The 24000-nt window shown below is 41.3% G+C and overlaps 1 protein-coding gene across 1 annotated transcript in view; it reads right to left on the reverse strand.

The window, feature by feature from the left end:
• LOC115117475 (dystrophin-like) overlaps window positions 1-24000 on the reverse strand; it is a 214835-nt gene that overhangs the window by 135293 nt on the left and 55542 nt on the right. Inside the window, 5 exon segments of the mRNA XM_065022730.1 lie at window positions 17214-17258; window positions 19617-19787; window positions 21144-21296; window positions 21493-21627; window positions 23061-23186. Of these exon segments, the coding sequence (XP_064878802.1) occupies window positions 17214-17258; window positions 19617-19787; window positions 21144-21296; window positions 21493-21627; window positions 23061-23186 (630 nt within the window).

The raw sequence follows: 24000 nt of genomic DNA on the forward strand, positions 1-24000 counted from the left end.
ATACTAAAGAACAGGTTGAATTAGAGAGAGAGAGAGAGAGAGAGAGAGAGAGAGAGAGAGAGAGAGAGAGAGAGAGGAGAGACAACCTGATATAATGTGTGGGTTATAGAAACCTGAGTAAATACTAAAGAACAGGTTGAATTAGAGAGAGAGAGAGAGAGAGAGGAGGATAGACAACCTGATATAATGTGTGGGTTATAGAAACCTGAGTAAACACTGAAGAAAAGGTTGAATTAGAGAGAGAGAGAGAGAGAGAGAGAGAGAGAGGAGGATAGACAACCTGATATAATGTGTGGGTTATAGAAACCCGAGTAAATACTAAAGAACAGGTTGAATTAGAGAGAGAGAGAGGAGGATAGACAACCTGATATATTGTGTGGGTTATAGAAACCTGAGTTAATACTAAAGAACAGGTTGAATTAGAGAGAGAGAGAGAGAGAGAGAGGAGGATAGACAACCTGATATATTGTGTGGGTTATTGAAACCTGAGTAAATACTAAATAACAGGTTGAATTAGAGAGAGAGAGAGAGAGAGAGAGAGAGGAGGATAGACAGACAACCTGATATAATGTGTCAGTTATAGAAACCTGAGTAAATACTAAATAACAGGTTGAATTAGAGAGAGAGAGAGAGAGGAGGATAGACAGACAACCTGATATAATGTGTCAGTTATAGAAACCTGAGTAAATACTAAAGAACAGGTTGAATTAGAGAGAGAGAGAGGAGGATAGACAACCTGATATATTGTGTGGGTTATAGAAACCTGAGTAAATACTAAAGAACAGGTTGAATTAGAGAGAGGGAGAGAGAGAGAGAGAGAGAGAGAGAGAGGATAGACAACCTGATATAATGTGTGGGTTATAGAAACCTGAGTAAATACTAAAGAACAGGTTGAATTAGAGAGAGAGAGAGAGAGAGAGAGAGGAGGATAGACAACCTGATATAATGTGTGGGTTATAGAAACCTGAGTAAACACTGAAGAAAAGGTTGAATTAGAGAGAGAGAGAGAGAGAGAGAGAGAGAGAGAGAGAGAGAGAGAGAGGAGGAGGATAGACAACCTGATATAATGTGTGGGTTATAGAAACCCGAGTAAATACTAAAGAACAGGTTGAATTAGAGAGAGAGAGAGGAGGATAGACAACCTGATATAATGTGTCGGTTATTGAAACCTGAGTAAATACTAAAGAACAGGTTGAATTAGAGAGAGAGAGAGGAGGATAGACAACCTGATATATTGTGTGGGTTATAGAAACCTGAGTTAATACTAAAGAACAGGTTGAATTAGAGAGAGAGAGAGAGAGAGAGAGAGAGAGAGAGAGAGAGAGGAGGAGAGGAGGATAGACAACCTGATATAATGTGTGGGTTATAGAAACCTGAGTTAATACTAAAGAACAGGTTGAATTAGAGAGAGAGAGAGAGAGGAGGATAGACAACCTGATATAATGTGTGGGTTATAGAAACCTGAGTAAACACTGAAGAAAAGGTTGAATTAGAGAGAGAGAGAGAGAGAGAGAGAGAGAGAGAGAGAGAGGAGGATAGACAACCTGATATAATGTGTGGGTTATAGAAACCCGAGTAAATACTAAAGAACAGGTTGAATTAGAGAGAGAGAGAGGAGGATAGACAACCTGATATAATGTGTCGGTTATTGAAACCTGAGTAAATACTAAAGAACAGGTTGAATTAGAGAGAGAGAGAGGAGGATAGACAACCTGATATATTGTGTGGGTTATTGAAACCTGAGTTAATACTAAAGAACAGGTTGAATTAGAGAGAGAGAGAGAGAGAGAGAGAGAGAGAGAGAGAGGAGGATAGACAACCTGATATATTGTGTGGGTTATTGAAACCTGAGTTAATCCTAAAGAACAGGTTGAATTAGAGAGAGAGAGAGAGAGAGAGAGAGAGAGAGAGAGAGAGGAGGATAGACAACCTGATATATTGTGTGGGTTATTGAAACCTGAGTTAATACTAAAGAACAGGTTGAATTAGAGAGAGAGAGAGAGAGAGAGAGAGAGGAGGATAGACTACCTGATATATTGTGTGGGTTATAGAAACCTGAGTTAATACTAAAGAACAGGTTGAATTAGAGAGAGAGAGAGAGAGAGAGAGAGAGAGAGAGAGAGAGAGAGGAGGATAGACAACCTGATATATTGTGTGGGTTATTGAAACCTGAGTAAATACTAAATAACAGGTTGAATTAGAGAGAGAGAGAGAGAGAGAGAGGATAGACAACCCGATATAATGTGTGGGTTATAGAAACCTGAGTAAACACTGAAGAAAAGGTTGAATTAGAGAGAGAGAGAGAGAGAGAGAGAGAGAGAGGAGGATAGACAACCTGATATAATGTGTGGGTTATAGAAACCCGAGTAAATACTAAAGAACAGGTTGAATTAGAGAGAGAGAGAGAGGAGGATAGACAGACAACCTGATATAAAGTGTCGGTTATAGAAACCTGAGTAAATACTAAAGAACAGGTTGAATTAGAGAGAGAGAGAGGAGGATAGACAACCTGATATAATGTGTCGATTATTGAAACCTGAGTAAATACTAAAGAACAGGTTGAATTAGAGAGAGAGAGAGGAGGATAGACAACCTGATATATTGTGTGGGTTATAGAAACCTGAGTTAATACTAAAGAACAGGTTGAATTAGAGAGAGAGAGAGAGAGAGAGAGGAGGATAGACAACCTGATATATTGTGTGGGTTATAGAAACCTGAGTAAATACTAAAGAACAGGTTGAATTAGAGAGAGAGAGAGGAGGATAGACAACCTGATATATTGTGTGGGTTATAGAAACCTGAGTAAATACTAAAGAACAGGTTGAATTAAATACTAAAGAAGAGGTTGAATTAGAGAGAGAGAGAGAGAGGATAGACAACCTGATATAATGTGTGGGTTATAGAAACCTGAGTAAATACTAAAGAACAGGTTGAATTAGAGAGAGAGAGAGAGAGGAGGATAGACAACCTGATATATTGTGTGGGTTATAGAAACCTGAGTAAACACTGAAGAAAAAAGAATTAGAGAGAGAATTAGAGAGAGAGAGAGAGAGAGAGGAGGATAGACAACCTGATATAATGTGTGGGTTATAGAAACCTGAGTAAATACTAAAGAACAGGTTGAATTAGAGAGAGAGAGAGGAGGATAGACAACCTGATATATTGTGTGGGTTATAGAAACCTGAGTTAATACTAAAGAACAGGTTGAATTAGAGAGAGAGAGAGAGAGAGAGAGAGAGAGAGAGGATAGACAACCTGATATATTGTGGGTTATTGAAACCTGAGTAAATACTAAATAACAGGTTGAATTAGAGAGAGAGAGAGAGAGAGAGGAGGATAGACAACAACCTGATATAATGTGTGGGTTATAGAAACCTGAGTAAATACTAAAGAACAGGTTGAATTAGAGAGAGAGAGAGAGAGAGAGAGAGAGAGACAACAACCTGATATAATGTGTCAGTTATAGAAACCTGAGTAAATACTAAAGAACAGGTTGAATTAGAGAGAGAGAGAGAGAGGATAGACAACCTGATATATAATGTGTGGGTTATAGAAACCTGAGTAAATACTAAAGAACAGGTTGAATTAGAGAGAGAGAGAGAGAGAGAGATAGACAACCTGATATATTGTGTGGGTTATAGAAACCTGAGTAAATACTAAAGAACAGGTTGAATTAGAGAGAGAGAGAGAGAGAGAGAGAGGAGGATAGACAATAGAAACCTGATATACTAAAGAACAGGTTGAATTGTGATAGAAACCTGAGTAAACACTGAAGAAAAGGTTGAATTAGAGAGAGAGAGAGAGAGAGAGAGAGAGAGAGAGAGAGAGGAGATAGACAACCTGATATAATGTGTGGGTTATAGAAACCTGAGTAAATACTAAAGAACAGGTTGAATTAGAGAGAGAGAGAGGAGGATAGACAACCTGATATAATGTGTGGGTTATAGAAACCTGAGTAAATACTAAAGAACAGGTTGAATTAGAGAGAGAGAGAGGAGGATAGACAACCTGATATATTGTGTGGGTTATAGAAACCTGAGTTAATACTAAAGAACAGGTTGAATTAGAGAGAGAGAGAGAGAGAGAGAGAGAGAGAGAGGAGGATAGACAACCTGATATAATGTGTGGGTTATAGAAACCTGAGTTAATACTAAAGAACAGGTTGAATTAGAGAGAGAGAGAGAGAGGAGGATAGACAACCTGATATAATGTGTGGGTTATAGAAACCTGAGTAAACACTGAAGAAAAGGTTGAATTAGAGAGAGAGAGAGAGAGAGAGAGAGAGAGAGAGAGAGGAGGATAGACAACCTGATATAATGTGTGGGTTATAGAAACCCGAGTAAATACTAAAGAACAGGTTGAATTAGAGAGAGAGAGAGGAGGATAGACAACCTGATATAATGTGTCGGTTATTGAAACCTGAGTAAATACTAAAGAACAGGTTGAATTAGAGAGAGAGAGAGGAGGATAGACAACCTGATATATTGTGTGGGTTATTGAAACCTGAGTTAATACTAAAGAACAGGTTGAATTAGAGAGAGAGAGAGAGAGAGAGAGAGAGGAGGATAGACAACCTGATATATTGTGTGGGTTATTGAAACCTGAGTTAATACTAAAGAACAGGTTGAATTAGAGAGAGAGAGAGAGAGAGAGAGAGAGAGAGAGACAGGATAGACAACCTGATATATTGTGTGGGTTATAGAAACCTGAGTAAATACTAAAGAACAGGTTGAATTAGAGAGAGAGAGAGAGAGAGAGAGAGGATACAGACAACCTGATATAATGTGTGGGTTATAGAAACCTGAGTAAATACTAAAGAACAGGTTGAATTAGAGAGAGAGAGAGAGAGGATAGACAACCTGATATATTGTGTGGGTTATTGAAACCTGAGTAAATACTAAAGAACAGGTTGAATTAGAGAGAGAGAGAGAGAGAGAGAGAGGAGGAGAGAGAGAGAGACAGACAACCTGATATAATGTGTGGGTTATAGAAACCTGAGTAAATACTAAAGAACAGGTTGAATTAGAGAGAGAGAGAGAGAGAGAGAGAGAGGATAGACAACCTGATATAATGTGTGGGTTATAGAAACCTGAGTAAACACTGAAGAAAAGGTTGAATTAGAGAGAGAGAGAGAGAGAGAGAGAGAGAGAGAGAGAGAGAGAGAGAGGAGGATAGACAACCTGATATAATGTGTGGTTATAGAAACCCGAGTAAATACTAAAGAACAGGTTGAATTAGAGAGAGAGAGAGAGGATAGACAACCTGATATAATGTGTCAGTTATTGAAACCTGAGTAAATACTAAAGAACAGGTTGAATTAGAGAGAGAGAGAGGAGGATAGACAACCTGATATATTGTGTGGGTTATAGAAACCTGAGTTAATACTAAAGAACAGGTTGAATTAGAGAGAGAGAGAGAGAGAGAGAGAGAGAGGAGGAGGATAGACAACCTGATATATTGTGTGGGTTATAGAAACCTGAGTTAATACTAAAGAACAGGTTGAATTAGAGAGAGAGAGAGAGGAGGATAGACAACCTGATATATTGTGTGGGTTATAGAAACCTGAGTTAAACACTAAAGAAAAGGTTGAATTAGAGAGAGAGAGAGAGAGAGAGAGAGAGAGAGAGAGGAGGATAGACAACCTGATATATTGTGTGGGTTATAGAAACCTGAGTAAATACTAAAGAACAGGTTGAATTAGAGAGAGAGAGAGAGAGGAGGGATAGACAACAACCTGATATAATGTGTCAGTTATAGAAACCTGAGTAAATACTAAAGAACAGGTTGAATTAGAGAGAGAGAGAGGAGGATAGACAACCTGATATATTGTGTGGGTTATAGAAACCTGAGTAAATACTAAAGAACAGGTTGAATTAGAGAGAGAGAGAGAGAGAGAGAGAGAGAGAGAGAGAGAGAGGAGGATAGACAACCTGATATAATGTGTGGGTTATAGAAACCTGAGTAAATACTAAAGAACAGGTTGAATTAGAGAGAGAGAGAGAGAGAGAGAGAGAGAGGAGGATAGACAACCTGATATAATGTGTGGGTTATAGAAACCTGAGTAAACACTAAAGAACAGGTTGAATTAGAGAGAGAGAGAGAGAGAGAGAGAGAGAGAGAGAGAGAGAGAGGAGGAGGAGGATAGACAACCTGATATATTGTGTGGGTTATAGAAACCTGAGTAAATACTAAAGAACAGGTTGAATTAGAGAGAGAGAGAGAGAGAGAGAGAGGATAGACAACCTGATATAATGTGTGGGTTATAGAAACCTGAGTAAACACTGAAACCTGAGAAAAGGTTGAGAAAAGGTTGAATTAGAGAGAGAGAGAGAGAGAGAGAGAGAGAGAGGAGGATAGACAACCTGATATAATGTGTGGGTTATAGAAACCTGAGTAAATACTAAAGAACAGGTTGAATTAGAGAGAGAGAGAGAGAGGAGAGATAGACAGACAACCTGATATAATGTGTCGGTTATAGAAACCTGAGTAAATACTAAAGAACAGGTTGAATTAGAGACAACCTGGTTGAGTAAATACTAAAGAACAGGTTGAATTAGAGAGAGAGAGAGGAGGATAGACAACCTGATATATTGTGTGGGTTATAGAAACCTGAGTTAATACTAAAGAACAGGTTGAATTAGAGAGAGAGAGAGAGAGAGAGAGAGAGGATAGACAACCTGATATATTGTGTGGGTTATTGAAACCTGAGTAAATACTAAAGAACAGGTTGAATTAGAGAGAGAGAGAGAGAGAGAGGATAGACAGACAACCTGATATATGTGTCAGTTATAGAAACCTGAGTAAATACTAAAGAACAGGTTGAATTAGAGAGAGAGAGAGAGAGAGAGAGAGATAGACAGACAACCTGATATAATGTGTCAGTTATAGAAACCTGAGTAAATACTAAAGAACAGGTTGAATTAGAGAGAGAGAGAGAGATAGACAACCTGATATATTGTGTGGGTTATAGAAACCTGAGTAAATACTAAAGAACAGGTTGAATTAGAGAGAGAGAGAGAGAGAGAGAGAGAGAGAGAGAGAGAGAGAGAGAGAGGATAGACAACCTGATATAATGTGTGGGTTATAGAAACCTGAGTAAATACTAAAGAACAGGTTGAATTAGAGAGAGAGAGAGAGAGAGAGATAGACAACCTGATATAATGTGTGGGTTATAGAAACCTGAGTAAATACTAAAGAACAGGTTGAATTAGAGAGAGAGAGAGAGAGAGAGAGAGAGAGAGGATAGACAACCTGATATATTGTGTGGGTTATTGAAACCTGAGTAAATACTAAATAACAGGTTGAATTAGAGAGAGAGAGAGAGAGAGAGGAGGATAGACAACCTGATATAATGTGTGGGTTATAGAAACCCGAGTAAATACTAAAGAACAGGTTGAATTAGAGAGAGAGAGAGGAGGATAGACAACCTGATATAATGTGTCGGTTATTGAAACCTGAGTAAATACTAAAGAACAGGTTGAATTAGAGAGAGAGAGAGGAGGATAGACAACCTGATATATTGTGTGGGTTATAGAAACCTGAGTTAATACTAAAGAACAGGTTGAATTAGAGAGAGAGAGAGAGAGAGAGAGAGAGAGAGAGAGGAGGATAGACAACCTGATATATGTGTGGGTTATAGAAACCTGAGTTAACACTAAAGAACAGGTTGAATTAGAGAGAGAGAGAGAGAGAGAGAGAGAGAGAGAGAGAGAGAGGATAGACAACCTGATATAATGTGTGGGTTATAGAAACCTGAGTTAATACTAAAGAACAGGTTGAATTAGAGAGAGAGAGAGGAGGATAGACAACCTGATATAATGTGAGATTGAAACCTGAGTAAATACTAAAGAACAGGTTGAATTAGAGAGAGAGAGAGGAGGATAGACAACCTGATATATTGTGTGGGTTATTGAAACCTGAGTTAATACTAAAGAACAGGTTGAATTAGAGAGAGAGAGAGAGAGAGAGAGAGAGAGAGAGAGAGAGAGGAGGATAGACAACCTGATATATTGTGTGGGTTATTGAAACCTGAGTTAATACTAAAGAACAGGTTGAATTAGAGAGAGAGAGAGAGAGAGAGAGAGAGAGAGAGAGGAGGATAGACAACCTGATATATTGTGTCAGGTTATTGAAACCTGAGTTAATACTAAAGAACAGGTTGAATTAGAGAGAGAGAGAGAGAGAGAGAGAGAGGAGGATAGACTACCTGATATATTGTGTGGGTTATAGAAACCTGAGTTAATACTAAAGAACAGGTTGAATTAGAGAGAGAGAGAGAGAGAGAGAGAGAGAGAGAGAGAGAGAGGAGGATAGACAACCTGATATATTGTGTGGGTTATTGAAACCTGAGTAAATACTAAATAACAGGTTGAATTAGAGAGAGAGAGAGAGAGAGAGAGAGGAGGAGGATAGACAGACAACCTGATATAATGTGTCAGTTATAGAAACCTGAGTAAATACTAAAGAACAGGTTGAATTAGAGAGAGAGAGAGGAGGATAGACAACCTGATATATTGTGTGGGTTATAGAAACCTGAGTAAATACTAAAGAACAGGTTGAATTAGAGAGAGAGAGAGAGAGAGAGAGAGAGAGAGAGAGAGAGAGAGGAGGAGGATAGACAACCTGATATAATGTGTGGGTTATAGAAACCTGAGTAAATACTAAAGAACAGGTTGAATTAGAATTAGAGAGAGAGAGAGAGGATAGACAACCTGATATATTGTGTCAGTTATAGAAACCTGAGTTAATACTAAAGAACAGGTTGAATTAGAGAGGAGAGAGAGAGAGGAGGATAGACAACCTGATATAATGTGTGGGTTATTGAAACCTGAGTAAATACTAAAGAACAGGTTGAATTAGAGAGAGAGAGAGAGAGAGGAGGATAGATAGACAACCTGATATAATGTGTGGGTTATAGAAACCTGAGTAAATACTAAAGAACAGGTTGAATTAGAGAGAGAGAGAGAGAGAGAGGAGAGAGGACAGACAACCTGATATAATGTGTCAGTTATAGAAACCTGAGTAAATACTAAAGAACAGGTTGAATTAGAGAGAGAGAGAGGAGGATAGACAACCTGATATATTGTGTGGGTTATAGAAACCTGAGTAAATACTAAAGAACAGGTTGAATTAGAGAGAGAGAGAGAGAGAGAGAGAGAGAGAGAGGATAGACAACCTGATATAATGTGTGGGTTATAGAAACCTGAGTAAATACTAAAGAACAGGTTGAATTAGAGAGAGAGAGAGAGAGAGAGAGAGGAGGATAGACAACAACTGATATAATGTGTGGGTTATAGAAACCTGAGTAAATACTAAAGAAAAGGTTGAATTAGAGAGAGAGAGAGAGAGAGAGAGAGAGAGAGAGAGAGAGAGAGGAGGATAGACAACCTGATATAATGTGTGGGTTATAGAAACCTGAGTAAATACTAAAGAACAGGTTGAATTAGAGAGAGAGAGAGGAGGATAGACAACCTGATATAATGTGTGGGTTATAGAAACCTGAGTAAATACTAAAGAACAGGTTGAATTAGAGAGAGAGAGAGGGAGGATAGACAACCTGATATAATGTGTGGGTTATAGAAACCTGAGTAAATACTAAAGAACAGGTTGAATTAGAGAGAGAGAGAGAGAGAGAGAGAGAGAGAGAGAGAGGAGGATAGACAACCTGATATAATGTGTGGGTTATAGAAACCTGAGTAAATACTAAAGAACAGGTTGAATTAGAGAGAGAGAGAGAGAGGATAGACAACCTGATATAATGTGTCAGTTATAGAAACCTGAGTAAATACTAAAGAACAGGTTGAATTAGAGAGAGAGAGAGGAGGATAGACAACCTGATATATTGTGTGGGTTATAGAAACCTGAGTTAATACTAAAGAACAGGTTGAATAGAAAGAACAGAGTTGAATTAGAGAGAGAGAGAGGAGGATAGACAACCTGATATATTGTGTGGGTTATTGAAACCTGAGTAAATACTAAAGAACAGGTTGAATTAGAGAGAGAGAGAGAGAGGATAGACAACCTGATATATTGTGTGGGTTATTGAAACCTGAGTTAATACTAAAGAACAGGTTGAATTAGAGAGAGAGAGAGAGAGAGAGAGAGAGAGAGAGAGAGAGGAGACAACCTGATATATTGTGTGGGTTATTGAAACCTGAGTTAATACTAAAGAACAGGTTGAATTAGAGAGAGAGAGAGAGAGAGAGAGAGAGAGAGAGAGAGAGGAGGATAGACAACCTGATATATTGTGTGGGTTATTGAAACCTGAGTTAATACTAAAGAACAGGTTGAATTAGAGAGAGAGAGAGAGAGGATAGACAACCTGATATATTGTGTGGGTTATAGAAACCTGAGTTAATACTAAAGAACAGGTTGAATTAGAGAGAGAGAGAGAGAGAGAGAGAGAGAGAGAGAGAGAGAGGATAGACAACCTGATATATTGTGTGGGTTATTGAAACCTGAGTAAATACTAAATAACAGGTTGAATTAGAGAGAGAGAGAGAGAGAGAGAGAGGAGGATAGACAACCCGATATAATGTGTGGGTTATAGAAACCTGAGTAAACACTGAAGAAAAGGTTGAATTAGAGAGAGAGAGAGAGAGAGAGAGAGAGAGGAGGATAGACAACCTGATATAATGTGTGGGTTATAGAAACCCGAGTAAATACTAAAGAACAGGTTGAATTAGAGAGAGAGAGAGGAGGATAGACAGACAACCTGATATAAAGTGTCGGTTATAGAAACCTGAGTAAATACTAAAGAACAGGTTGAATTAGAGAGAGAGAGAGGAGGATAGACAACCTGATATAATGTGTCGATTATTGAAACCTGAGTAAATACTAAAGAACAGGTTGAATTAGAGAGAGAGAGAGGAGGATAGACAACCTGATATATTGTGTGGGTTATAGAAACCTGAGTTAATACTAAAGAACAGGTTGAATTAGAGAGAGAGAGAGAGAGAGAGAGGAGGATAGACAACCTGATATATTGTGTGGGTTATAGAAACCTGAGTAAATACTAAAGAACAGGTTGAATTAGAGAGAGAGAGAGGAGGATAGACAACCTGATATATTGTGTGGGTTATAGAAACCTGAGTAAATACTAAAGAACAGGTTGAATTAGAGAGAGAGAGAGAGAGAGAGAGAGAGAGAGAGAGAGAGAGAGAGGAGGATAGACAACCTGATATAATGTGTGGGTTATAGAAACCTGAGTAAATACTAAAGAACAGGTTGAATTAGAGAGAGAGAGAGAGAGAGGAGGATAGACAACCTGATATAATGTGTGGGTTATAGAAACCTGAGTAAACACTGAAGAAAAGGTTGAATTAGAGAGAGAGAGAGAGAGAGAGAGAGAGAGAGAGAGGAGGATAGACAACCTGATATAATGTGTGGGTTATAGAAACCCGAGTAAATACTAAAGAACAGGTTGAATTAGAGAGAGAGAGAGGAGGATAGACAACCTGATATATTGTGTGGGTTATAGAAACCTGAGTTAATACTAAAGAACAGGTTGAATTAGAGAGAGAGAGAGAGAGAGGAGAGAGGAGGATAGACAACCTGATATATTGTGTGGGTTATTGAAACCTGAGTAAATACTAAATAACAGGTTGAATTAGAGAGAGAGAGAGAGAGAGAGGAGGATAGACAGACAACCTGATATAATGTGTCAGTTATAGAAACCTGAGTAAATACTAAATAACAGGTTGAATTAGAGAGAGAGAGAGAGGAGGATAGACAGACAACCTGATATAATGTGTCAGTTATAGAAACCTGAGTAAATACTAAAGAACAGGTTGAATTAGAGAGAGAGAGAGGAGGATAGACAACCTGATATATTGTGTGGGTTATAGAAACCTGAGTAAATACTAAAGAACAGGTTGAATTAGAGAGAGGGAGAGAGAGAGAGAGAGAGAGAGAGAGAGAGAGAGAGAGATAGACAACCTGATATAATGTGTGGGTTATAGAAACCTGAGTAAATACTAAAGAACAGGTTGAATTAGAGAGAGAGAGAGAGAGAGAGAGAGGAGGATAGACAACCTGATATAATGTGTGGGTTATAGAAACCTGAGTAAACACTGAAGAAAAGGTTGAATTAGAGAGAGAGAGAGAGAGAGAGAGAGAGAGAGAGAGAGAGAGAGAGAGAGAGAGGAGGATAGACAACCTGATATAATGTGTGGGTTATAGAAACCCGAGTAAATACTAAAGAACAGGTTGAATTAGAGAGAGAGAGAGGAGGATAGACAACCTGATATAATGTGTCGGTTATTGAAACCTGAGTAAATACTAAAGAACAGGTTGAATTAGAGAGAGAGAGAGGAGGATAGACAACCTGATATATTGTGTGGGTTATAGAAACCTGAGTTAATACTAAAGAACAGGTTGAATTAGAGAGAGAGAGAGAGAGAGAGAGGAGGATAGACAACCTGATATAATGTGTGGGTTATAGAAACCTGAGTTAATACTAAAGAACAGGTTGAATTAGAGAGAGAGAGAGAGAGGAGGATAGACAACCTGATATAATGTGTGGGTTATAGAAACCTGAGTAAACACTGAAGAAAAGGTTGAATTAGAGAGAGAGAGAGAGAGAGAGAGAGAGAGAGAGAGAGAGAGAGGAGGATAGACAACCTGATATAATGTGTGGGTTATAGAAACCCGAGTAAATACTAAAGAACAGGTTGAATTAGAGAGAGAGAGAGGAGGATAGACAACCTGATATAATGTGTCGGTTATTGAAACCTGAGTAAATACTAAAGAACAGGTTGAATTAGAGAGAGAGAGTGGAGGATAGACAACCTGATATATTGTGTGGGTTATTGAAACCTGAGTTAATACTAAAGAACAGGTTGAATTAGAGAGAGAGAAAGAGAGAGAGAGAGAGAGAGAGAGAGAGGAGGATAGACAACCTGATATATTGTGTGGGTTATTGAAACCTGAGTTAATACTAAAGAACAGGTTGAATTAGAGAGAGAGAGAGAGAGAGAGAGAGAGAGAGAGAGAGAGAGGATAGACAACCTGATATATTGTGTGGGTTATTGAAACCTGAGTTAATACTAAAGAACAGGTTGAATTAGAGAGAGAGAGAGAGAGAGAGAGAGAGAGGATAGACTACCTGATATATTGTGTGGGTTATAGAAACCTGAGTTAATACTAAAGAACAGGTTGAATTAGAGAGAGAGAGAGAGAGAGAGAGAGAGAGAGAGAGAGAGAGAGAGGATAGACAACCTGATATATTGTGTGGGTTATTGAAACCTGAGTAAATACTAAATAACAGGTTGAATTAGAGAGAGAGAGAGGAGGATAGACAACCTGATATATTGTGTGGGTTATAGAAACCTGAGTAAATACTAAAGAACAGGTTGAATTAGAGAGAGAGAGAGAGAGAGAGAGAGAGAGAGAGAGAGAGAGAGAGAGGAGGATAGACAACCTGATATAATGTGTGGGTTATAGAAACCCGAGTAAATACTAAAGAACAGGTTGAATTAGAGAGAGAGAGAGAGAGAGAGGAGGATAGACAACCTGATATAATGTGTCAGTTATAGAAACCTGAGTAAATACTAAAGAACAGGTTGAATTAGAGAGAGAGAGAGGAGGATAGACAACCTGATATAATGTGTCGGTTATTGAAACCTGAGTAAATACTAAAGAACAGGTTGAATTAGAGAGAGAGAGAGGAGGATAGACAACCTGATATATTGTGTGGGTTATAGAAACCTGAGTTAATACTAAAGAACAGGTTGAATTAGAGAGAGAGAGAGAGAGAGAGAGAGAGAGAGGAGGATAGACAACCTGATATATTGTGTGGGTTATTGAAACCTGAGTAAATACTAAATAACAGGTTGAATTAGAGAGAGAGAGAGAGAGAGGAGGATAGACAGACAACCTGATATAATGTGTCAGTTATAGAAACCTGAGTAAATACTAAAGAACAGGTTGAATTAGAGAGAGAGAGAGGAGGATAGACAACCTGATATATTGTGTGGGTTATAGAAACCTGAGTAAATACTAAAGAACAGGTTGAATTAGAGAGAGAGAGAGAGAGAGAGAGAGAGAGAGAGAGAGAGAGAGAGAGGAGGATAGACAACCTGATATAATGTGTGGGTTATAGAAACTTGAGTAAATACTAAAGAACAGGTTGAATTAGAGAGAGAGAGAGGAGGATAGACAACCTGATATAATGTGTCGCTTATTGAAACCTGAGTAAATACTAAAGAACAGGTTGAATTAGAGAGAGAGAGAGGAGGATAGACAACCTGATATAATGTGTCGGTTATTGAAACCTGAGTAAATACTAAAGAACAGGTTGAATTAGAGAGAGAGAGAGAGAGGAGGATAGACAACCTGATATAATGTGTCAGTTATAGAAACCTGAGTAAATACTGACGAACAGGGAGAAAGGTGATAGAGGACACAGGTGTCAGTAAAGTTAATTTAGAGTCTGACAGACAGAGCAGAAGAGAGTTTAATGAGCCAGTCAGTAGTGTTTAATCCATCCTTCCATAAACACCGTTCGTTACTCAGTGTAGCTCACTGGCTTATACCTGATTCACACGTGGATTTGTCATTTGCACAGAACACAGTGGGGTGTAAAAGGTACAGCTTGACTGTGTCCCTGTGGTTGTGCGTTTGCTGTATGTATATATTGTGTGTGTTGCTCTTAATTGTAACCCAATGGAAGTCATCCAACAATCCCATCATGCACATAACAGCCTTCCCCAGAACTTCACAACAGCACTTCAACTCACCTTTTAGCCCAAATACAACAACATCAAGACATAACCATCTCACCTCTTATGTCGGCTCTGTTTCTTAAAGATCAGAAAATGGATCGCGTTGTGATTTGACAGGCACAAAGACGTGCGTTGTGTGTTAAGAGTATGTTAAAGTTAGCCTGGTTCCAACCAGTCGGCTACACAGCACCAACAGATATGGAACTAGGCTATGGCAGAGTAGGTTCAGTCATGAGGACAGAAGTAGTCATTCATAGGTCTGTACCGTGTAAATACAGTGGGATTTCACAGTTAAATACCTGGTCATTGGTATTTATTATGGATCCCCATTAGCTGTTGCTTTGGCAGCAGATACTCTTCCTGGGGTCCAGGAAGTGGAGGGGTCATTGACGTACCGTGACAGAAACAGCCACCATAGTGTTCATGTGTGTTCACTGTTGATACTGTATGCCTTGTCAAATATAGATGGATGTAGACTACATGTGGGTTTGTCTTGTTTTGTGGTCTACTGATGCTTGTCTTGTTTTGTGGTCTACTGATGCTTGTCTTGTTTTGTGGTCTACTGATGCTTGTCTCGTTTTGTGGTCTACTGATGCCTGTCTTGTTTTGTGGTCTACTGATGCCTGTTTTGTGGTCTACTGATGCCTGTCTTGTTTTGTGGTCTACTGATGCCTGTCTTGTTCTGTGGTCTACTGATGCCTGTCTTGTTTTGTGGGCTACTGATGCTTGTCTTGTTTTGTGGTCTACTGATGCCTGTCTTGTTTTGTGGTCTACTGATGCCTGTCTCGTTTTGTGGTCTACTGATGCTTGTCTTGTTTTGTGGTCTACTGATGCCTGTCTTGTTTTGTGGTCTACTGATGCTTGTCTTGTTTTGTGGTCTACTGATGCTTGTCTTGTTTTGTGGTCTACTGATGCTTGTTTTGTGGTCTACTGATGCTTGTCTTGTTTTGTGGTCTACTGATGCTTGTCTTGTTTTGTGGTCTACTGATGCCTGTCTCGTTTTGTGATATACTGATGCTTGTCTTGTTTTGTGGTCTACTGATGCCTGTCTCGTTTTGTGGTCTACTGATGCTTGTCTCGTTTTGTGGTCTACTGATGCCTGTCTTGTTTTGTGGTCTACTGATGCCTGTCTTGTTTTGTGGTCTACTGATGCCTGTCTTGTTTTGTGGTCTACTGATGCCTGTCTCGTTTTGTGGTCTACTGATGCTTGTCTTGTTTTGTGGTCTACTGATGCCTGTCTTGTTTTGTGGTCTACTGATGCTTGTCTTGTTTTGTGGTCTACTGATGCTTGTCTTGTTTTGTGGTCTACTGATGCTTGTCTTGTTTTGTGGTCTACTGATGCTTGTTTTGTGGTCTACTGATGCTTGTCTTGTTTTGTGGTCTACTGATGCCTGTCTCGTTTTGTGGTCTACTGATGCTTGTCTCGTTTTGTGGTCTACTGATGCCTGTCTTGTTTTGTGGTCTACTGATGCCTGTCTTGTTTTGTGGTCTACTGATGCTTGTTTTGTGGTCTACTGATGCTTGTCTTGTTTTGTGGTCTACTGATGCCTGTCTTGTTTTGTGGTCTACTGATGCCTGTCTTGTTTTGTGGTCTACTGATGCCTGTCTTGTTTTGTGGTCTACTGATGCCTGTCTTGTTTTGTGGTCTACTGATGCCTGTCTTGTTTTGTGGTCTACTGATGCTTGTCTTGTTTTGTGGTCTACTGATGCTTGTCTTGTTTTGTGGTCTAATGATGCCTGTCTTGTTTTGTGGTCTACTGATGCTTGTCTTGTTTTGTGGTCTACTGGTGCCTGTCTTGTTTTGTGGTCTACTGATGCCTGTCTTGTTTTGTGGTCTACTGATGATTGTCTTGTTTTGTGGTCTACTGATGCTTGTCTTGTTTTGCGGTCTACTGATGCTTGTCTCGTTTTGCGGTCTACTGATGCTTGTCTCGTTTTGTGGTCTATTGATGCTTGTCTCGTTTTGTGGTCTACTGATGCTTGTCTTGTTTTGTGGTCTACTGATGCTTGTCTCGTTTTGTGGTCTACTGATGCCTGTCTTGTTTTGTAGTCTACTGATGCCTGTCTTGTTTTGTGGTCTACTGATGCCTGTCTTGTTTTGTGGTCTACTGATGCCTGTCTTGTTTTGTGGTCTACTGATGCTTGTCTCGTTTTGTGGTCTACTGATGCCTGTCTTGTTTTGTAGTCTACTGATGCCTGTCTTGTTTTGTGGTCTACTGATGCCTGTCTTGTTTTGTAGTCTACTGATGCCTGTCTTGTTTTGTGGTCTACTGATGCCTGTCTTGTTTTGTGATCTACTGATGCTTGTGACGGATGTTTTAAAAGCAGCCAAATGTCCCTATGATCCAACTCACATGACTAAACACACTCCTCCACACCAATCCAATGTTTCATTCATCAGCCCTGCCACACAGGCAGGTGTTCATGTGTGTGGAGCCCTGTGTGAAGATTTGAGTATGGTGCGTTTTCATTGGGTGACTGGATACATACATGAGGGTCATTGATTGGTTGTGACTCCAGACAGGGGTCAGGTGACTGTGATTGACACAACCCATGTTGATTGACAGGACATGCGGTGGTGATGTGAGGCAGGAAACCAGAAACAGAACACAACAGAACAGCAAATCAGAGGCCAGGTGTGTAACATGCTGCTTCTTCACACACTGAGGGAAGGATGGAGGGATGAACACCTGGATGATGCAACTGAGGAGGAAAACTAGAAAACCCCCATTTAGTAATACTGTCTGAAAGCTACACATCATCCCCTCAGTAATACTGTCTGAAAGCTACATATCATCCCCTCAGTAATACTGTCTGAAGGCTACATATCATCCCCTCAGTAATACTGTCTGAAGGCTACATATCATCCCCTCAGTAATACTGTCTGAAGGCTACATGTCATCCCTCAGTAATACTGTCTGAAGGCTACATGTCATCCCTCAGTAATACTGTCTGAAAGCTACACATCATCCCTTCAGTAATACTGTCTGAAGGCTACATATCATCCCTCAGTAATACTGTCTGAAAGCTACACATCATCCCCTCAGTAATACTGTCTGAAAGCTACATATCATCCCCTCAGTAATACTGTCTGAAGGCTACATGTCATCCCTCAGTAATACTGTCTGAAAGCTACATATCATCCCCTCAGTAATACTGTCTGAAGGATACATATCATCCCCTCAGTAATACTGTCTGAAGGCTACACATCATCCCCTCAGTAATACTGTCTGAAGGCTACATGTCATCCCCTCAGTAATACTGTCTGAAGGCTACATGTCATCCCTCAGTAATACTGTCTGAAAGCTACATATCATCCCCTCAGTAATACTGTCTGAAGGCTACATATCATCCCCTCAGTAATACTGTCTGAAGGCTACATATCATCCCCTCAGTAATACTGTCTGAAAGCTACATGTCATCATCCCCTCAGTAATACTGTAAGGCTACATGTAATCTAGTTGGCTTGGCTCTGGGCCTTCAATAACTTCTTAACAGACCCTTGTTATTAAGAGACTTGCTATCGGACTGGACTAGGATATACCTGCCGTCTGATTGGACTGGGATATACCTGCTGTCTGATTGGACTAGGATATACCTGTTGTCTGACTGGACTAGGATATACCTGCTGTCTGTCTGGACTAGGATATACCTGCTGTCTGACTGGACTAGAATATACCTGCTGTCTGTCTAGACTAGGATATACCTGCTGTCTGTCTAGACTAGGATATACCTGCTGTCTGTCTAGACTAGAATATACCTGCTGTCTGTCTAGACTAGGATATACCTGCTGTCTGTCTAGACTAGGATATACCTGCTGTCTGTCTAGACTAGAATATACCTGCTGTCTGTCCTGCTGTCTGTCTAGACTAGGATATACCTGCTGTCTGTCTAGACTAGGATATACCTGCTGTCTGTCTAGACTAGGATATACCTGCTGTCTGTCTAGACTAGGATATACCTGCTGTCTGTCTAGACCAGGATATACCTGCTGTCTGTCTAGACTAGAATATACCTGCTGTCTGTCTAGACTAGGATATACCTGCTGTCTGTCTAGACTAGGATATACTTGCTGTCTGTCTAGACTAGAATATACCTGCTGTCTGTCTAGACTAGGATATACCTGCTGTCTGTCTAGACTAGGATATACCTGCTGTCTGACTGGACTAGGATATACCTGCTGTCTGTCTAAACTAGAATATACCTGCTGTCTGTCTGGACTAGAATATACCTGCTGTCTGTCTGGACTAGAATATACCTGCTGTCTGTCTGGACTAGAATATACCTGCTGTCGGACTGGACTAGAATATACCTGCTGTCGGACTGGACTAGAATATACCTGCTGTCTGACTGGACTAGAATATACCTGCTGTCTGTCTGGACGAGGATATACCTGCTGTCTGACTGGACGAGGATATACCTGCTGTCTGTCTGGACGAGGATATACCTGCTGTCTGTCTGGACGAGGATATACAGGTTAACTACATCATATCAACGTCTGGTGTTTGCATCTCACTCATTCAGGAGCCCTTTATTTCATGTTTGATATTGATATTCACTGATTGATATTAGTTGGTTGATATTTGTCTTTCCTATTTGATTAATGGATTAGTGACTTCACTGACAGCTCAATCCAGGTTATAATTAGTAGTTGGTTCTTACTAGCTAGCGGGCAGGGGTAAGTTGGCACCAGGGAATGCTGTCAATTCCAATCAATTGAGAAAGTAAACCAAATTCCAATTCCAAATGTTGCTCATTGAAAAGCATTGAAGAGAATTGGAATTTCAGATTACTTCCTGAATTCAACAGGATTTAAATGGAATTGAACCCAACCCTGGTTGACACGGGACAAGTTGGCACGGTGCAGATTGGCACGGGGCAGGGGGAACTCACACTTTGTCGGCGGTAGGGGGTGAATTTAGCCTCCACCTCCTGCCAGCGTGTGTTGAGCTGGAGGAGGCGGGGCTGCACCAGCGAGGTCGCCCCTGCGTCTGACAGTTCTTTGGCCAATCCCTGCACCTCTTTCAGATCCTCACTCTTCTCATCGAACTCTGAGCCAATCTCCTAGTGAATGGGACAAAACCAGCCAGAGTCACACCCAGGGGGAATATCAGTCACACACACACACACACACACACACACACACACACACCTTGGAGAAAACCCAGTTAGTAGACCAGCCGGGGAGAGATCTCACTCACACACATAAGGAAGACACAAACCCTTCCATGCAGGGCAGTGATCATTCAGGATCATTTAGGATCATTCAGGATCATTCAGGATCATTCAGGATCATTCTCCCCAGAAAGAGGAGAAACCGTCTACTCTTTCCAGTTAGATCAGGGAAATGAGGAGAGAGAAGATTCACAATAAGAGTCCCTTTTTATTAGATCAGGGAAATGAGGAGAGAGAAGATTCACAATAAGAGTATGTCTGGCTTCATCTGGTACAGACTTTAATAAATGTGAAAACCCCTCCGTTAGAGGGCAGGCCAGAAAAGAAGCGGTGAAATGAGCGGACAGGCAGAAAGACAGACAGACTGGAAGACAGAGAGACAGACAGACATCTAGTGCTGGTAGTTTCAGGTACAGGTGAGAATGACAGGTGACTCTCAAGAGGAGTTCAATTTAGCGGAATGTCATTTTGATCACCTGGAACAAAGACACACACTGTCAGATTACACTCAGAGAAATACATATTTAAACAGAGAGGAGAAGAGAGACAGAAAGAGAGGAGAAGAGAGACAGACAGAGAGAAGAAGAGAGACGGAAAGAGAGACAGAAAGAGAGGAGAAGAGAGACAGAAAGAGAGGAGAAGAGAGACAGAAAGAGAGAAGAGAGACAGAAAGAGAGGAGAAGAGACGGAAAGAGAGAAGAAGAGAGACAGAAAGAGAGGAGAAGAGAGACAGAAAGAGAGGAGAAGAGAGACAGAAAGAGAGGAGAAGAGAGACAGAAGAGACAGAAAGAAGAGAAGAGAGAAAGAGAAGAGAGAGACAGAAAGAGAGGAGAAGAGAGACAGAAAGAGGAGAAGAGAGACAGAAAGAGAGAGAGAAGAGAGACAGAAAGAGAGGAGAAGAGAGACAGAAAGAGAGGAGAAGAGACAGAAAGAGAGGAGAAGAGAGACAGAAAGAGAGGAGAAGAGAGACAGAAAGAGAGGAGAAGAGAGACAGAAAGAGAGAAGAGACAGAAAGAGAGAAGAGAGAACGAAAGAGAGAAGAGAGACAGAAAGAGAGGAGAAGAGAGACAGAAAGAGAGGAGAAGAGAGGAGAGGAGAGAGACAGAACGAGAGAAGATAGGAGAAGAGAGACAGAAAGAGAGGAGAAGAGAGACAGAAAGAGAGAAGAAGAGAGACAGACAGCTAGATCAGAGTGAGATATAAAGGGAGAGACAGATATAGAGACAGGAAGAGAGAGGGTTTCACCTTAACCCTCTGTTCCTCTGCTGGATCAGGTAATTCAGCCACGCTCCTCTCAATGTCGTCCAGCCACTGGAGAAGGTCATCAGTCTTCCTACGGTACTGATACCACTGGGGGGCTATCGCCAGGGCCTTCCTCCTCCTCACACCACGCAGGTCCTACACACACACACACACACAGACGCACGCAAACACACACACACACACACACACACACACACACACACACACACACACACACACACACACACACACACACACACACACACACACACAACCAGGTGAACTAATGATAGAATGGTACAACATTATATTTTTCTTAATGTTGACATTATTCCCAGACTGTATACTGCACCATGACACTGTTGTATTTAGTGTTGAGCTGATTGTGTTTGATTCTGATCTGTTCTTTCTTGTCCAGGTCTGGAACTCTCCTCTGTAGCTTCTGTCCTTTCAGCAACAGCTCCTTCACTGCCCCCTCCTCACAGTTCTACAACAGAGAGAAGAGCCAGAGAGACACAGAGATGGGGGAGAGAGATCGGGGGGAGAGAGAGAGAGAGAGATGGGGGAGAGAGATCAGGGAGAGAGAGAGATGGGGAGAGAGATCGGGGGGAGAGAGAGAGATGGTGGGAGAGAGATTGGGGAGAGAGAGAGAGAGGGAGAGAGAGAGATGGGGGAGAGAGATCGGGGGAGAGAGAGAGAGATGGGGAGAGAGAGATGGGGAGAGAGATCGGGGGAGAGAGAGATGGGGAGAGAGAGAGAGAGAGAGAGAGAGAGAGAGAGAGAGAGAGAGAGAGAGAGAGAGAGAGAGAGATGGGGAGAGAGAGAGGGAGAGAGATGGGGTGAGAGATCGGGGGAGAGAGAGATGGGGGGAGAGAGATCGGGAGAGAGAGATGGGGGAGAGAGAGAGAGAGAGATGGGGGAGAGAGATTGGGGGAGAGAGAGAGATGGGGAGAGAGAGAGATGGGGAGAGAGATCATGGGGAGAGAGAGAGATCGGGAGGAGAGAGATCGGGGGAGAGAGAGAGGGAGAAAGATGGGGGAGAGAGAAGGGGGATAGAAGAAACAGAGAGAGAGATGGTGGAGAGAGAGAGTGTATGTGAGAGAGAGATGGGGAGAGAGAGAGATGGGGGAGAGAGAGAGAAAGATTGGGGTGAGATAGAGGAGGGGAGAGAGAGATGGGGGAGAGAAAGAGATGGAGAGAGAGAGAAAGAGAGAGAGTAGGAGATATATGGGAGAAGAGAGTGGGGGAGAGAGGGAGACAGAGAGAGATGGGGGAGAGAGAGAGAGAGGAGGGAGAGATGGGGGAGAGAGATCGGAGGGAGAGAGAGGAAGGGAGAGAGAGAGAGATGGGGGAGAGAGATCGGGGGAGAGATAAAGGGGGAGAGAGAGATGGGGGAGAGAGATCGGGGGAGAGAGAGAGAGGGAGAGAGAGAGTGATGGTGGAGAGAGATGGGGGAGAGAGAGAGATGGGGGAGAGAGATCGGGAGAGAGAGAGAGATGGGGGAGAGAGATCGTGGGGGGAGAGAGAGAGAGAGATGGGGGAGAGAGATCGGGGGAGAGAGAGATGGGGAGAGAGAGATGGGGAGAGAGAGAGTGAGAGAGAAAAGAGAGATGGGGAGAGATAGAGGAGAGGAGAGAGAGAGATGTGGGAGAGAAAGAGATGGGGAGAAGAGAGAGAAAGAGATATGAAGACGTTACTTGAATGAAAGAACAGAAATAGAATAGAATAAAACATAATATAACAGAATAGAATAGAACAGAATAGAACAGAACAGAACAATAATGGAATAGAACAGAATAGAACAGAATAGAACATAATAGAATGGAATAGAACAGAACATAATGGAATAGAACAGAATAGAACAAAATGAAATAGAACAGAACAGAATAGAACAGAACAGAATAGAAGCGTGTGTGTTACCCCGTCCTGTCCTGTGAAATCTTCCTCCTTCAGGTTCTCTCCCTGTTTCTCTTCTTCCTCCAGCAGGTCCAGCCAGATCTTAGCTTCACTGTGGAACTGCTCCACCTCCACCGCTGATGCTGCTGCCTACACACACACACACACACACACACACACACACACACACACACACACACACACACACACAATCATGTAACCTTTGATGCACTGTTGTGCATCATGGCCTAAGGAAATGACTAAGATATTTCTCCATTTGAGAATATTGTCTGACTGTTTGTGGAGGATCTCTTCATATAAACACACAGGACTGTAGAGGATAGAGAGAGATGTGGTCAATGAACTGGCTTAGTTAGAGGGAAGGGGGTCAGTATAGAGAGAGATGTGGTCAATGAACTGGCTTAGTTAGAGGGCAGGGGGTCAGTATAGAGAGAGATGTGGTCAATGAACTGGCTTAGTTAGAGGGCAGGGGGTCAGTATAGAGAGAGATGTGGTCAATGAACTGGCTTAATTAGAGGGCAGGGGGTCAGTATAGAGAGAGATGTGGTCAATGTACTGGCTTAGTTAGAGGGCAGGGGGTCAGTATAGAGAGAGATGTGGTCAATGTACTGGCTTAGTTAGAGGGCAGGGGGTCAGTATAGAGAGAGATGTGGTCAATGTACTGGCTTAGTTAGAGGGCAGGGGGTCAGTATAGAGAGAGATGTGGTCAATGTACTGGCTTAGTTAGAGGGCAGGGGGTCAGTATAGAGAGAGATGTGGTCAATGAACTGGCTTAGTTAGAGGGCAGGGGGTCAGTATAGAGAGAGATGTGGTCGAAAGGCAATGAACTGGCTTAGTTAGAGGGCAGGGGGTCAGTATAGAGAGAGATGTGGTCAATGTACTGGCTTAGTTAGAGGGCAGGGGGTCAGTATAGAGAGAGATGTGGTCAATGAACTGGCTTAGT

The sequence above is a fragment of the Oncorhynchus nerka genome, linkage group LG2 (assembly GCF_034236695.1).
Source record: "Oncorhynchus nerka isolate Pitt River linkage group LG2, Oner_Uvic_2.0, whole genome shotgun sequence".
NCBI lineage: Eukaryota > Metazoa > Chordata > Actinopteri > Salmoniformes > Salmonidae > Oncorhynchus > Oncorhynchus nerka.